This window comes from Trematomus bernacchii, unplaced genomic scaffold (assembly GCF_902827165.1).
Source record: "Trematomus bernacchii unplaced genomic scaffold, fTreBer1.1, whole genome shotgun sequence".
In the NCBI taxonomy this organism is placed as follows: Eukaryota; Metazoa; Chordata; class Actinopteri; order Perciformes; family Nototheniidae; genus Trematomus; species Trematomus bernacchii.
The window spans coordinates 5,984,449-6,001,466 of NW_022987714.1; the positions used below are offsets into that span (position 1 = coordinate 5,984,449).

The 17,018-nt window shown below is 40.2% G+C and overlaps 1 protein-coding gene across 1 annotated transcript in view; it reads right to left on the reverse strand.

Annotated features, from left to right (window-relative positions):
* mapk8ip2 (mitogen-activated protein kinase 8 interacting protein 2) overlaps nt 1-17,018 on the reverse strand; it is a 39,469-nt gene that overhangs the window by 14,093 nt on the left and 8,358 nt on the right. Inside the window, exon 2 of the mRNA XM_034141680.1 lies at nt 3,245-3,350. Coding sequence (XP_033997571.1) covers nt 3,245-3,350 — 106 coding nt within the window. The remainder of the gene's footprint in view (nt 1-3,244; nt 3,351-17,018) is intronic.

The following is a 17,018-nucleotide window of genomic DNA, read 5'->3' on the forward strand; positions in this document are numbered from 1 at the left end:
GATTTATCTGGTTTGCAGTTTGAACAGCGCAGCAGTTTCTATGCCTTTCAGTGCAGTCTCTTTAATGGAGGAATCAAAGCTCACCCTTTCAACCATCCAACAACATTATGCTGACGACTGGTGCATCCACTTTATGCCACAGCAACAAAAATCAACACACAGTCTTTTGCTGACAGAGTCCACATGAATATTCATAAATAGAACTCATTAACATATATATTTTGTCTGTAATTTAGCTGTTAATGTGAAACAAAGTTTTGAAAGGAATTTTGTGTGTTCTAAGAAACCTTTCAATCGATCATTATATCATCTCACTTCATAATGTACTACTGTCAAGTTTCACAATGCTGTCTCCTCACACTGACCCATTATAAAACATCACTGGGGATATGTGACCTATAACTCTATGACAGTGTAAAAATCCAGAGATCCATCAGCAAGGTTGTGAAAGTGCCACATCTGCCTCGGAGAAAGATCTGTACTGTCAAGAGTCATTTTTTAGCCCGGGCACCTGACAGACAGGCAGGGAGACTTTAAGAAAAAGAGAGATCTATAAATAAGAGTTGTGTGTTGGCGAGAATCAATCCTCAAGGTCTCCGGTCCCCAAGGACATCCCATCCAGCCCTGTGACTGAACCTATGCAAACAAGCTCTTCTGCTGGTAAGTTAGGTGTTGTGTTATCATGATCCTGGCTTCAGTTTTATTTTTGAAATGTGGGTGCATTTGATCCCTCATAAAGACCGTTTTCCAAATGTAGCTTGTAATCTAGTTGAATTTCATGCCGGAGTGTATGACAGATGCCTATTAGCCTCCCATTTACAGAGACCACCTAGCTGAGTGATGGCCCTTCATCTATCATTGAAATGTCCACATTTCAAACTAGCACCACAGCTGGGAAACATACCCCATTTCTCTGTCACATACTGAATTATGCATGTGTTCATGGTGTTCAATCCGTGCTCTGGTGAGACAGAGATGGATGCTTGAGAGACAGGATGTGAAGGACGTGGAAGAAAGCAGCAGGGTGTTTTTGTGTTTGTAAGGGAGATTCAGAGACACAAAAAAGGAGAGGTTGCCTCCATTGTGGTCCTGTTATGTTAATATGCTGAGTTAAAAAATTAAAGGTCAAAGAAAAAAAACAAATCACATGGTTGAAAACACATTGTCAAACCTAATCCCCTCTGACATCATGGATAGTAGGAAAGGACAGCCTGGGCCAGATATGCTATGACATTTTGGCATTTGGCCAGCAGTTACCAGATAAAAAAATATGAATTTCATAACAAACCAATGTGAACGATTCTTAATTGCCTGCCTTCAGCTCAGGATGACATAGTCAGGCATAGTGTGTGTCTATTTGTTTTTGTTCACATGCATTTGTGTGTGTCCGTCACAAAGGCTAAGTACTGATCTAAAGGTTTATGCAGATTAAGACTTGAACCCCATAACAAATTGGAATTAATCAGAGCCGAGGATTGGGGCGGAGGATAATCTCACTGTTTAGTTTGGCTGTCCTTAACATGAAAAATATACTGCCTGATATGGCTAAATCCTATCTGATATAAAAACCAGCAGCCTCTCTCCTCATCAGCAGGGTGCGACGCAAGAGGGAAGGACTGCTGCTGCTGATGAGCTGACAGGGTGTCACCCATCCTACTGATGCAAGCAAAATCAAATACCATGTGAAACACCCCGTGCACAACATTCTCTGTCTCGCTTTTCATTCTCTGTTATTTAAATGTGCACGCAAACACACAGAGGGCAACTGGGAGTCTGTCCTATCCATCCCATGTCAGCAAGATTACTTCCTCTTGGCAATGATGTAATGTAACAAGGCCCGCCGCTCTCTGCGCTGCGCTTTCTTGTTTGGAAAGAGAGCAGTCATGGCCTCTGCTGATGTGTGTGAGAGGTGGAAGAGGGCACTGATGCATGGTTTACTACGGTTTGACCTCTCCAAAACATCTACCCTCTAAATGATCTCTTTTTCTGGAGGGCTATGCAGACACGTCTTTTTACAGAAGGGCTTTGGTTAGCTACCCATAATGTGTTTTGTTGGTGGATTACAGTTGAGGAAGCTAAATATCTAGCACAGATTTATACCCAGAGCTTAACCCTCAGAACCAACTATCTCTGAGCTAAATCCCCGTTCACCTCGCAGAAATAGAGAGAGAGGGAGAAAGTGAAGGAAGCAAAGCTTTAAGGGGGAAAGGGAGTGGATAGGTGGTAGAAGAACAAGGGGGGAGGGAATCTGAGCTCTGTCTCCGAGCAACACTCTGCATAGGAGGAAGGGAGGGAAGGGAAGACACATGGGAGGGTGGGAGGGAGTAAGGGAGGGAGGTTGTCTCTGCATAGCAGCAAACTGCATTGGGTCACCCACCCTCTGCTGCAGCCGTGGCTCCACGCCACCAGCATTAAACATTTACATCCCACAGGATGGAGAAATGAGAAATACAGAAAAAGAGAGAGGATATGAGATAATAGTTCTTAGAAATTCAGTAATTAAGGTCTAAGCTGGTCAGACATGTGGGATGATTCAGCTAATGACTCAATTATTTGCATATACTTCATAACAGTCACTTGAATAGGAGGTTTAGTGGAAGTACTAGAATTTCTATAACATGCCAAGTAGAGAAGCCAAGGAGTTTAGTGAATGCATGCTGTTTGCTCAGATTTACTATGATTATGATAATCAGAGTACATGGAGAATTATGTTCATCATAGCCAGGAAATGTATTAATTTTGTCCTGGTTTAAAAAAATATGAATATCTAGGCTCATTACTGTGTTAACTGCAATACTGGTAGCTTGGATGAAAAGAGCTACAGAGGTGCTTATATAAGATAACCTTTGAAAATAAGCATACACAAAACAGCTATGCAAACCAAGTCAGCTTTTTTTTCTGTCCTCTTAATGTCACATTTCTTAGCTACATTTCACTAAAGCTCCCCTGAAGCTAAATATTTTCATTTTTTCTGCCAGTAATACATGCAGGTTGCATTAATGAACTATAATGTGAATTTTTCCAAGGCAACGGGAAGAGCCTTAAAACCTTAACAAATCTGGTAGGAACAAATTATAAATATCACTTAAAATACACACAATAATGAATATCTAAAGTTTGCAAACAGTGAAATAACTTGTTTAGTTTATGCTTTCACATTGTCGAGACACAAAGCACAACATTTGCTATAAAAGGTCACATTTCCATAAAAGAAAACAACATAAGAACAGAGAAGGGGCCCCACCTTCTCATAAGGATCAGAGTCATAGTTGAGTCCAATCCCACAGTCATCTGTGATTTCAGAGAGATCTTCATCATCAAACTCCTCCAGGCTGATGTCGTGGGATGGTCTGGAAACACAAGAGAGACAGTATATTCAATACATGTTGTGAGGAACAATTCCTATACCTGCAATGTGCCTGTTTCATTACTTAGCGCTCCAGAGGGGAATATCTCATTGATTTATGCCCACACACTGAGAGCTGCTGTAACTCATTGCCTGTCACTGTCTATATGGGCCTCAGTCACATATACTGGACAGATACACACCCACCTCCTCTGTCTTCTTATTCATTCCACTAACACAATGGGATAACACTCACACAGTGCTGCAAGTTAATGGCAATATTTAAAAAAAGGTTAACTGAATTTCATCATATAAATGGTGGATGATATAACAGTTGAAAGTGAATTATTGGCAATTGCCTCTTACACCAGAGTTTCTAAACTTCTATACACAACAGCATGCCAGCAGGGAAGTGTATGTATCTGTAATGAACTGTGGCATTGCAACTTTTCTTGATTAGGCTCTGCTCATCTTTGCCCCATTAGTTTCAGCAGGCTCTCAGTTCTACAGCTCTTAGATTGCTATGGGTTGAAGGAAATGCTGCATTGCAGCTTTCCCAATAGGAAAGGGGCACTCCACCTATTACGTATGGATGCAAGCTTACATCAAACCGCCACATAGGGTCCTGTGTACACAATGTCATTTGTCCCATGGAGAAAATGAGAATGGGCTGATCTAATCTAATTGCATAACAAATGGGGTCATTAAAAGGCACTGTAATCAGAGTTCCCCCATGCTACTGGTCTGCTTTGATATAAAACAAGGTGCTATTGGCAGCAAATACAGGGGAAGTAAAAGCCAATCTTAGGGGAGATGTTATTATGACTATAGTCCAGTCCAAGCACAAAGAATACAATCAATTAACAAGCATACATAAGTTGTATTTTTCATTGAATGTCCTTAAGCTTTTCAAATTCAAACACTATTAAAAGTTATGATAAGCTGAACAACACAAGAGCTTGTGATTAAACTGTGTGGTTAAGGTGCTACTGATAGTGAAGTCCTGATATAACATTCATTTTCCATTTGCGGAAAGTTACAGTTCCACACAAACTATTAAACTTGACCTTGCTGTTGATATTTATATTTTATAGACAGATTTGTTTTAATTCTGCAAAAAGGTATAAATAGCTCAGCGTAAGCGCTAAGTACTCAGCATCATCTTCTTGAAAGACAGAAAATAGACACATTTATCATACCTCTTCATTACATTAAATAAAAGTTAAGTAATTACTCTATGAAAAGTGTCAAATTCTAAAACTCTGATGAGTTAATGTCACCACTACATTATTCCAATGGATATACCCAAAGGCTTTCATTTGAGTTAGTGTTTATTGAATTAATGTTGTGCAAATTAAGTGTGTAGCTTTTAGAAAAAACCTGTAAGGGTCTGAACTGATATAACTGAAGTTTTGATAACAGTCTAGCTGATATGGGCCTAAACCTGTGTATATAAAGCCTGTTAAGACTCAGATTTGTATCCATTCAGGAGTGCTGTGTGGACAGGAGGCATCATGAAGTATCTTGTTGCTGTTTTGGTCTGTGTGGCGCTTGTGGAGGGAATCGTCAGGTAAGGAAATGATCTCTATATCCTGCGCCTGTTTCGTAAAATAAACTATTTTCTTTTTATGAGAGCAAATTACTTTGAAGATCAACCGCTAAAGTTGCTAAGGATAGTTATATCAGGTTAAACTTCTTCATGTTTATGCTTCCTTCTTCCTTAGGATCCCTCTGCATAAGCACAAGTCTATGCGTGAGGCCCTGAGAGAGAAGGGGATCGAGCTGCCTTACCAGGATCCGGCTCTCAAGTACCAGCCTGATGAGTTTTCCAGCTCTGCCAACATGTACATCAATAACTACGCTGATGTAAGAAATCCTAGCTTAACGCGATTTTACACACAGTCCTGACTGATGGGTTTGCATTTTATTTTATTATGTTCCTCTCTTTCTTTATCTCTAACCAATGTGATGCCCAGACCACCTACTATGGCGCCATCAGTATTGGAACACCCCCCCTTCCAAGTGCTCTTTGACACCGGCTCTGCCAACCTGTGGGTGGACTCCATCTACTGTAGCACTCAGGCCTGCAGTGAGTATAAACCAACAGGCTTACATGAATAAATCCCTCATCTGTCACACTCTTCAACACATATTTAGCATACATAAAGCTGATATAGGCCATCATGGGATTTAGAGTTTGAGTGTACTTGCAGCCATGCCACTAATAACTTTCAGTCTTTAAGGAAGCATCAGCAACTGTGTAAATTGACTTATTAGTGTCAAAAGACTCAGTGAGGCATGATGGCATGTTTGTTGACATGCCTCCAGAGATAATCCTAAACTATGTCATTCACAGACGCACACACAAAGTTCAACCCCCAGCAGTCCTCTACCTACTCTGCCAATGGACACACCTTCTACCTGCCCTATGGAGCCGGAAGCCTCTATGGTACCTTTGGATATGACACTGTCAATGTGAGTCAGACCCACCAAACAAACAACTACATCAGTTGAACAAAACACTGAACTGGACTAGTTCTTAGTTACTGAGAAAGAGTACTACCAGAAAGCATACATTGTCGATAGCAACTCAAAGAGTGATGTCTCACAGTAAGAACATACCAGTGAAAGATGTTGCATTGGAAAGTTCCAGTACAGGAAGATCTGTGTAGCAGTTTTCAGTTTTGAGGGTGTAGTAAGTATGTGTATTAGTGAAAATACAATGAAATATACATTTGTATACACTAGATCAGGGGTGTCCAAACTTTTTTCACAGAGGGCCAAATACAGAAAAATATACAAAGGGCTGGGCCACTCACTAGAGGTATATTGCCTCATAAGTTCAGTTATAAGTTAGCAAAATCAATCAAATGTAGGTAAATTATGCTTGTGAGTGTTGGCAGCTCATCCCTTAAAACAGAAGCCTCAGATTGATTATAATGAGGAGAAATAGGAAGGGTGTATTTCAAGCTTGTTATGTAAATAAGTTATTGGGCTTTTTTCTTATCAACATTTTTTATGTTAGAAAATGTTTCCAAATGTAATTGACTGAATTTATTTGAAAAGTGGTCTTATTGACATTTATATTTAAGAAGTACAATATAAGACAAGCACAAGTTGGTCCGCGGGCCACATTTGGCCCCAGGGCCGTAGATTGGACACCCCTGCACTAGATACTAGAAAAATATTTTTGATGAGAAACAACAGAGGTCTACCCTATTTCTTTATTAACATTGCTGTCGACAGTCATATAGACCAGTGGTTCTCAACTGGTGGGTCGCGACCCAAAAGTGGGTCGCGGACCCGTTTCAAGTGGGTCGCGGATGTGTGAGTGAAGAAAATAAAAATATTGTATTTTTTCTGTTTTGCTTTTATTATACTTTTTAAATAAAGTATATTAAAAGCAAAACAGAAAAAATACAGTAAAACATGGACAATGAGACTAGTGAGAATTGAAAGTTAACCCAAATGAAAAGCCATATTAAAAATGTCACGGGGGTTTGCTGTTCTAAGATCCACGGGGAGGCTGTTCCATAGTTTAGGGCCGTAAAAACAGAACGCAGCCTCCCCAGATCTCTTGTGCGATACCCTTGGAATTTCTAAAAGCAATTTTAATATCTCTTTGTTCTCTTGATCTTCAGTACATGGTGGACTGCAGCCAGGTCAACAACCTGCCAACTCTCAGCTTTGTTATTAGCGGTGTTGCCCTCCCTCTGGCTCCTTCTGCTTACATCAATCAGGTAAGTTACTACATGCACTCAATAGGCATGTATTTGTGTGTGTGTGTCTTTTATTGTGTTTGTTAGCAATGTAATTAACCTTTCCCATCTCCTGTCTCCGCCTACAGCACTACCAGAATGGATACCAGTTCTGCTCTGTGGGCATCGCCCCCACATACCTGCCCTCTCATAACGGCCAGCCCCTGTGGATCTTTGGGGACGTGTTCCTCAGAGAGTACTACTCCATCTACGACCGCACCAACAACCGTCTCGGCTTCGCTTCAGCTGCCTAAAAGTCATCATTTTAACGTAACTATAAACCTGACCAGAAGATAAGGAGTCTGTGTCCACTCGAGCACTGCTTCTGATATATTGGTATTAATATATAGTTAAATCCCTGTGGTATGTTCAAATAAAGTTGGTTTTGTGTATTAAAAACAAAAAAAAGGAAAATCTGGACACTAAATTGCATAATTCTCACCAAAAATAAAAGTTAAAATGCTCGTTGCAAGTGTTTTAATATTTCATCCATCTAAAAAAACGTATTATCTTCACAGCACAGGAACAAGGCTGAGGGAACATAAAAGGGTTTTCCCCAAGACTGTTTTTTTCAGTTTTTTTCAGTTTTTTTACTTTCTTTCTCCTGTCACTTTTTTGATCCCCTCCATATTCACCTTACAATTCTGCTGTGTTTCCAGACTCCATTTTGTTCGAGTGCTTATCTGCTGAGTGTAGGAGGTCTCTGCAATGCATGTCAACAGAGTGTGGCCCCGTTTCCCCTAAACTGCAAAACCTCAAAATGTGTGTCAGTGAAAAGCTGCACAGAGTAACAACAACAGCAAATGCCTCAGTCCTTTCCTTGAAGAGTTACAACACTGACTGATCCCATATATTATTTGTTATTATAATTGTTTGTCCCTTTCTAAAATATTCCGTACTATTTATATTTCAGTGTCTCTATCACATGAGATACAGCCACCACTGCAGTGTCTACATTACATCATGTTCCTGCTTCTTGTTTAGACAGCTTCCAAGTGAGTGTACAGTTCCTGTCACACCATGTTGTGTACCGCTTGCTGCTTATCCGACAGCACACCGTGACATCCTTTGCATTTATCTCACCTCTGCTTGGGACAATTCTTAATAATAGGGATTTGAAGCTAAGGCTTACCCCTCATGTTCCTCTTCATACTAAGAATCACATTCACATACTCATGCAGGAAAAGAGCCATTGGTCTCTACCTATTCTGAATTGTGATATGCTAAGCAAGATGAGAATCCTACCACAAGGAAAAGCAGTCAGCACAAAATGACCAATCACTAATGGCGGTCAAGTTGCTGCAATGGCACACCCAGATCCTGGCATTGCTAAGATGTTGCTTCCACCTGTGTGTCTTCAGGTCTCGCTACCTCTTTTCAATTTCTCTCTGCCCTTCTCAGGCCTCTCCAGCCCATATTTGTTTTATCATTTATTCTCTGCCACAACTGATACTGTCACATCCAGACCAGAAATGTTCAAACCAGCCCACTGTCATCTTTGCTCGTCTCATTCTGCATGTACACTGAAGGCATGTTACCCATGCAGGGGATCCTTCATTGTCTGATTGAATAATGCTAACTGTCTCGCAAAATCAAACTGTTGAATTTTGTTGTGTGCGTTATGCGAATCAACACACTTTCAAGTTTTAAGAATTGATTAGTAATAAAAACATTTAATTGTGAATTGTTCATGTTTCTGAAATGTGAGAATTTTGTGATTTTATTTTGTTCTAACATTGGAGCTAAGTATTATGTTATTGTATATAATTTGAGTCTTTTTAGGTTTTGGACATTTGAAATCTAACATTGGGCTCACGGAAAATAATGGTTACTTTTTTTTCTCATTCTCAAACTGTATAGCCACTCTTCAAATAACCCAAATGAGTCTCATCACACAATGTCATAAACAGTAAGATTGTATGTATAAAGACAAGCCATAGTTAAAACATTAAATGAAACAAAATAAGAATCTGAGAAGAATTGAAGATACTGATGACTATTAAATAGATGTAGAAACCTTATCAAATAGATATCCATGGGGGGAGGGGCGATGGGGCGTCTTCTGTAATTGCGCTGCCTTTCAACCATTAAAACACTGCTTCACTGTGACATCATCGTCATCTTTAAAAGGATATGTCATGTGGTTGCTACTGACTCATTAACAAGATCAATTTCCCAGGCTTTTTACCGACCATCAGTCTTCAGTAATGTAGAGACACACCCACACACGCAAATAAACTCGGGCACACACATATGAGTCATACATTTAAGCTAATGAAGCACATTCTGTTGTCTGTGTCAGATCCAAACCTGAAGATAGAATCAAAGGTGATGCATCGGTTTTACTCACAGATGATGATTTCATGTTGATTTGGCTAAATTTGGTTTAATTAAGTCATCAGATGCAAAGCAAATGTTATGAAACATTCACTGGCGTAATATTGATGATAAACAGATGGAAATGGAATGACTTTAAAATATTTGTTAAAGAGAAATACAAAGCTAACAACTGCTGTGAAGATTGTAAAAATATAGCAAGTGTTGGTTGGTTGTACATAGTGTGAGAGAGACATAGGAAATATCTAAATACAAAGGGAGATAGAAATACAGCAGGAGGCAGAGATGGGATGCTTAAGCTAAAATGAATCTGTATTTGATTTAAGCCTCTTACCCCATGGTTACCATACCCACCACTCACTCCCTCCCCCTGCCTTCTCGAGCAGCCTTCAAAGAGAACATCGACTGCTAAACATATCAGATTCATAGGGAAGTGGGGGCGGGCAATCATTGGGACGCTTACTGGAAATGTTGAGTAGTCTAGCTTCAAATCATTGATGAATACAACACGGGTTGAATACAATTATATCAAATCAGAGTCTGGTGTCAAATTATCTTTTCAAATCCAAAACCTTTTAGATCCATTGTTGGGCTGAAACTAAAGATTGCTTAATATGCGACAATTTTTCTTGATTTATCAGTCACTTAAAAGATATAAAAAAATAACAGAAACCCAGAAAATACTCACATTTTAGAAACTCCAACCAGTAAATCTCTGGCATTTTTACGTCAAAGATTAAGATTAATAATAAATATATATATTTTTGTAGATACAAACAAAGATTAATTTACTAACTATATGAAGCTTGGTTGTCTCCATTTAGGTAAAGCTTTGGTCAATTTCTAAGCAAGAAGATCTATCAAAAACATGGATCCATCATGACTCTCAGTCAAAGAACCAAAGCTCGGATTTGGCCAGAAAGATGACACACTGTATGTGTTTGAGCATGATCACAATGTGAATGTTTTGTAAGGCAAAATTAGATAACAGTCAGTAAGTGATTTATTTAACCATCTAGGAACCAGATCCAACCCTCCCGTATACTACCATACTGACCCCTAAAATCTACACAAACAACTCCTTTAAAAAATCCATAAATTCTGAAGTATAGCTTATTGGTACATTATGAGTTTTGGTGTATCAGCACATTGGTTTGGTTTCAGTAAATTGTTACATCAATTGGAAAGAGCACCATGTGTTTGTTGTCCAGGCAATGCAGGAGAAATAGTAGTAATTTCTGGAGCTCAGAAAGACAGGCTCTCTTACGGATTATGTTGCCCATTGGAAACAGTGTTTGGGTTATGTAAAGCAGATTACTGTACCACACCAGCACACCACCAGTGGTTTCATCCATAAATCGGTCAAACACAGAAACAGAGACACAACAAACACAAACATTGACACACATTATAAAATGAGAAATGCACTACAAACAATCATCAAATAAAGACATTGATTGCTCCAAATACTAATATTGCATCAGGTGAATTATAGGTATACAGTCTGATATTGATGATCAATAGCTGACCTGAAATAAACTTGTATGTACTCTTGGATGTACACAAAGTAATACAAAATATATAGAGTGCAGCTGATCAGTGTCCACTCCATTAAATGAAGTGGTGAGTGGTGCACGCAGCTGCCTTGTCTTCTTTAGCAGTGCATTTTTTTTTTTTGATAACTGAGAAGTAAACTGCAAAGACTACATTTGGAGTCAGTGATACAAGCTCATCAAAAGCGTTATTCCAAATATTGAATTGATGAATACAAGATAAATAAAGATAAGGTTAGTCCAACTGTTTGCCAACGCTGTAAATTAAAACTATTGAGCCAAAGCTATGGCTCTGTGATCCAAACTAAGGTCATGAGTAGTCATGCAGAAAATCAGGTCTATTGATCTGATATGATCTGTCCATGAAATGAGGCTCCAGTACGTAACCAAATCCACCATGAGTGCCTTTTGTGGATATAAAATCCACTGGGACCTGACTTACTAATGTGATTGCTTTCAGTAAGGACATTAGACAAGCAGAGTCAGACAATGAAAATGCTGTGGCATAATTTCCATAAGTGCAGAGAGCCACATCTTTCCTTTATTTGAACTTTCTGGTGCTGTGAGCAGCATCAAATAAATACTTTCATCTCCCTTGTTTATTCTTTCTTCCTCTGGATAAGTTAGTGAAATTACTGCAACCTTGTAACAAAACAATATAGCATAATAGCAAGGAAATAGAAAAAAAGGGTTGTTGTTATGTAGCCTAGGATTTTTTCTGCTGTGTTTGCATCAGCATCAATCGGTATGAAATAATTGCATAATGGCAATATAAATAATAATCGTGTTTTACAACATACTGCAGTGGCGAGCCGTCAGGGCCCTCTAGGCCCTCTCTGAGGGCCTAAGATATTTTACAAAATAATATTTAAAAACATTAAAAAGAAAAATATGTTTTTTAATATATCTTTTTTAAATATGTTTTTAGTTGTATTTTTCATTAGTTTTACCAACATAACTTGATTTAATTGTATTTAAAATAACATTTCCAAAGAAATAAATCTTTCGAAATCTGCCTATTCAGTTTCTGTTTGAATGTGAAGGGTTAAATGAAAGAAGCTCGTCTCTGTGAGGTACTGTGAAGAGAGGAGCTGTTGGACGTCCAGCTATGAACTCACAGAGGGCCCGTACTGAACTAAGTTCTGATGAACCATTAGGCGCTTTCACACCGCAGTACTTTTCCCACAAAGGTTAATCAGAACTTAGTTTATGAGAACTCTTTAGTTCTCATGAACTAAGTACAGATCGTACAGATCGCGTTCACACCGGAATAAGTCCCTGAGGGAGGATTAGGCAAATGAAGCCGCTGACGTCACTTCTTCTTCTTCTGCTTTGGGTTTACTGGCAGGCCGCAAACAACTTCACAGCGTATACTGCCACCCGAAGTCCCCGGCCGGAAGTCCCCGGAGTTGGGGACTGGCTTCAGTAGAAGCTGCTGGGACTCCCAGCAGCTTCTACTGAAGCCTTCCGAGTAAATCGCCAGAATGCCGACACCTCCTCATCTCCACCGCTCCCATGTTTTCTTTTGTGTTGCCATAAGTTAGTCTCTCTGCGTTTGTGCGCTGGGCTAATGCTAATAATGCTAATGCGAGGATAATAAAATTGAGTTTTACGGGGCGTGGTTTGCAATCCGCCCAGCCAATCAGACATAGGAACCTTTTTCTCCAATGAAAGTACCTGCTCTCTAGCAGGGACGGAAAAGGAGGTAAAAAAGGTTCTGATGAACTAATTTTAGTTCCGGCTCTTTTTGGTGTGAACGCGACATTTCGGAACTATATCGGAACTAAAGTGGGAAAAGTACTGCGGTGTGAACGCGGCTTTTGTGGGAAAAGTACTGCGGTGTGAAAGCGCCTATATAGCGCGTTCACACCGGAGTACTTTTCCCACAATAGTTCATCAGAACTACGATATATTTGCGTTCACACCAAAAAGCCCCAGGAACTAAATTAGTTCATCAGAACAATTTTTACCCCGTTTACTCCTTTCGTGGGAGAAAAAAGTTCACACGTCTGATTGGCTGTGCGGAATGCAAACCACGCCCCGTTTAACTCTGAATTTTCTTTTGGAGCGGCCATTGTATTTGCACCAACGAGAGTACTTTTATGAAAGCAGTTATTATGGCAACAATAAGAATACGAAAATCATCGGAGCGATGGAGTGATGAGGATGTGTCGGCACGTCTGGCGATTTACTCGGAGGATGGGATCCAGCAGCTTCTACTGAAGGCAGTTTCCAACTGCAAAATGTATCAGCGTTGTTCGGTAAAGTTAGCCGACATGGGAATCTTCCACAGCGCACACTCATGCCGGGTCAAAATAAAGAAACTAAAGCAGGACTACAAACAAATAAAAGACCATAATAACAAGAGTGGTAACGGTCGGAATACCCGTAAATGGTATGATCGATTGGATCCTCTGCTCGGCCACAGAGTGACCCTCATTCTCCGGCACTTGTGGTGAAACGGCAGATTCAGTGGCCTGTGAATTGTCCAACGACGACTACTACGAAGGTAAAATAAACGACATGCACTGCACTGTTTTAATCTGCACACAATACTGGTCTCAGATGTACTTTTATTTGCTCAGTAGTTCGAGCTAGCCATGCTAGCCAGAACTGGCTAACACTGCTAACCAGTTCAGCCTAGCATGGCTAATAACATCATTATCGGCCGCTATGAAAACGTTTTTGACTTGTGAATAAGTGTGTAATGTTTTCTGTAATTTGCTTCACTAACTCGTGGCACTAATCGTGTGTTTCAGGCGAGGCAGGACAACTCTCTGGATTGGAAACAAGTGAGCTTTCCCCTCCGGATCACAACAGCAGCACTTTCTCGTCTCCTTTTCAACCATCCAAATGCAAAAGTACGTACAAACACACTGTAACTACTCTGATCTTGAAAGAACGTTACGCATCGAACTGATGTCCACTAATCACGTTTATTTCCTTCTTGGTACAATTATGAAACACCGTGAAAATACATCGTTTACACTTTTAGCGCCCTTTTCACTCTCTCATAAACATCCGGGCTAGAGGTCACATGACTTCCGGTAAGAAAACTTATCATTTTTGGACAAAGTTCAAGCGTACATTAAGCACTCTAAAAAAATATAAAACAATAAATAAGGGCACTTTGAGCGTCAGCTATTTGATGCTATCTTATCTTCTACTTTACACCTGCATTTTGTACACTGTCCCTGTCTGCACCATGTCCAATGTTGTCTCTGTTGACAACCTACTAGGCCAGGGGTGTCAAACTCATTTTCACCGAGGGCCACATCAGCATAATCGTTGCCCTCAAAGGGCCAGATGTAACTTATAAATGTAACTAAATGCAATGTAACTAAATGCAATGTAAAATAAATGTAACTACTCCTTAATGTTAAATAACTCTGAATGTATTACTTATTCAAGTTACAAATATTACATATATATTTGCATAGATGTCAAAAATATGTTTGCTTGTTGCTCTGTTATTATAACATAAATCCTTTTAATTTGTCAGGTTATGAAACCCACATTACTCCATCAATCAACGATCAAACTATCCAAGTGAATAAAGAAAAATAACATCAAACACAAGTTATGACATTAACTTTGTTCAAAACTTGAAATAACAAATAACTGTAAAACCAGCTGCTAAGAACATGTGTGACAGATGTAGCATTTTACAAAAACAAATGGCTGCACACAGCCTTGCAGGGGGCATACATCCAACTAATGAGAGATGGTTTGATTACAGTAAACATTTGTCTGCATAAACACATAAAACCTGCAAACACTAAATACATTGCTACACATATAAAGTAGTATATGTAATAAACTCAAAATAACAAAATAAGGGTTGTCTCAGTCCACAACTATATTGGTCAAGTTTTTAGGTTAGTTTTTGATGAGGAGATGCTGCCTGTCCTTGAACACATCCATTGATCATGTTCTGAAAATAACAAACACAAAACAAAATGCAAGCACAATCATTACATTGCATATAGTTTAACTATTCTTCTTCTTGGTTGAATTGCATTTTATTATATTTTATTAGGTTTTTTCAAATGCTTACCAATGTGTTTTCTGACCAGATGTCTGACACCGTTTTTCCGTGGCCAGTGTGTCAATGTCTGGTTTTAGGTCCTGTGCTGTAGCAATCCGTAGAACAGCGTGGAGGTTGTCGTCAGCGATGCGTGATTTGTACTTGTTTTTGTTTACATTCATTATTGAAAACATCTGTTCGCACAGATAGGTGCTCCCAAACATAGACAGAACACGGGCAGCATGAAGTCGAAGCTGTGGCATGAAAGCAGGGGGCAGTAGACGGTAAAAGTCCTGGATTGTAGCATCCTGGAACTTTGCTCTCAGGCCACTATCGCTTTGAAGCTCTATTAACTCCATCTGAAGGTGTTGGGGTGCAGTGCACACGTCGGTGGTGAAAGGACTAGCAAAGATGGCAAATCCAGAGTGCTGTGCTCTGAAGTCAGAGAAGCGCCGATCAAACTCATTCATCAACAGGCTCAGTTTGGTAGCTAACTGAGCACATGAGAAAGTACCGGGACATGAGGCTGAGATGCTCTGACAAACAGGAAAGTGGGCAAGATTGTCCTGTTTCACTTGGCACATCCATAGGTCAAGTTTACGCTGGAAAGCCGTGATCGTGTCGGACATCTGTGTGATGACTTGTTTGCATCCCTGCAGCTTCTAATTCAGTTGGGCGAGATGCTCGGTTATGTCACACAACATAGCAAAGTCACACAGCCAGTTTGGATCTGACAGTTCAGACAAGGGTTTCCCTTTACTCTGCATGAAAAGAGCAATGTCTTCCCTAAGCTCAAAAAAATCGTTTGAGGACTTTGCTCCTACTCAGCCACCTTACTTCTGTATGGTACGGCACGTCTCCGTGCTCCGAGCCCATCTCCTGCAAGAACAGCTGGAACTCACGATGATTCAGGCCACGCGCCCGAATGAAGTTCACTGTCTTCATGACCGTGGTCACTATATCATCCATCCCCAGTACCTTCCTGCACAAAGCTTCTTGATGGATAATGCAATGATACGTTATCAGAGGCGTGTGACAGTTACTTTCTTGCATTTTCTCCTTCATTAGTCCAACCAAGCCCACTTTTCTTCCACACATTGCAGGTGCACCGTCTGTAGTTAATCCTACCAAGTTTTCCCAGGGCAATGCGTTTTTACTGACGGACTTCTCCCACCCGTTGTGGTCCCATGCATGGCAGCCACATCCAACAGCTCCTCAGTGACAGAGAGGTCCGACTTCACGCCTCTAATAAAAATAGATAGCTGCGCTGTATCCGTGTTGTCTGTGCTTTCATCAACAGCTAATGAAAAAGCTATGTAGCTGCGTGTCTCTTCGGCCAGCTGTGTTGCCAGGTTTCCTGCTAGTTCCTTAACTCGGTCCGCGATAGTGTTTCTTGATAAACTGACATTTTTAAAAGTCTGTATCTGGTCGGGACACACCTGCTCACAGACCTTCAGCATGCACTGCTTCAAAAACGCTCCCTCTGAAAAAGACTTTGAAGCACGGGCGATTTCTTCAGCCACAACAAAGCTAGCTTTCACTGCCGCGTTGTTTTTGGTTGTGGCTTTCGCGAACACATTCTGCTGCGATCGCAGTTTGCCTTTTAATTCTTGGGCAATTTGTTGTTTTTCTTGATGGCTAATTTTGGCATACTTAGCTCCGTGTTTGGTCTCAAAATGCCGACGTAGATTGTACTCTTTGACAACCGCCACCGCCTCATAACACAAAAGACATACCGGTTTTTCTCCTTGAAGCACAAACATGTATTCGCCTTCCCATCTTTCTTGAAACACCCTTCCATCTGCATCAATTTTCTCTTCCTGGACATTTTGGGATCATTATTTGTATTTCTCAATTCCACTTGTTGGGAAAATCGCATCGATGTGGAAACACTGCAGTCTAGTGGCGGGATGCCGTCACTTCGCGGGTAACATCGGCATGTATTGTGGGAAATGTAGTTTTTGGTCACTGCACACATTTGACTTGAGCCACATAAA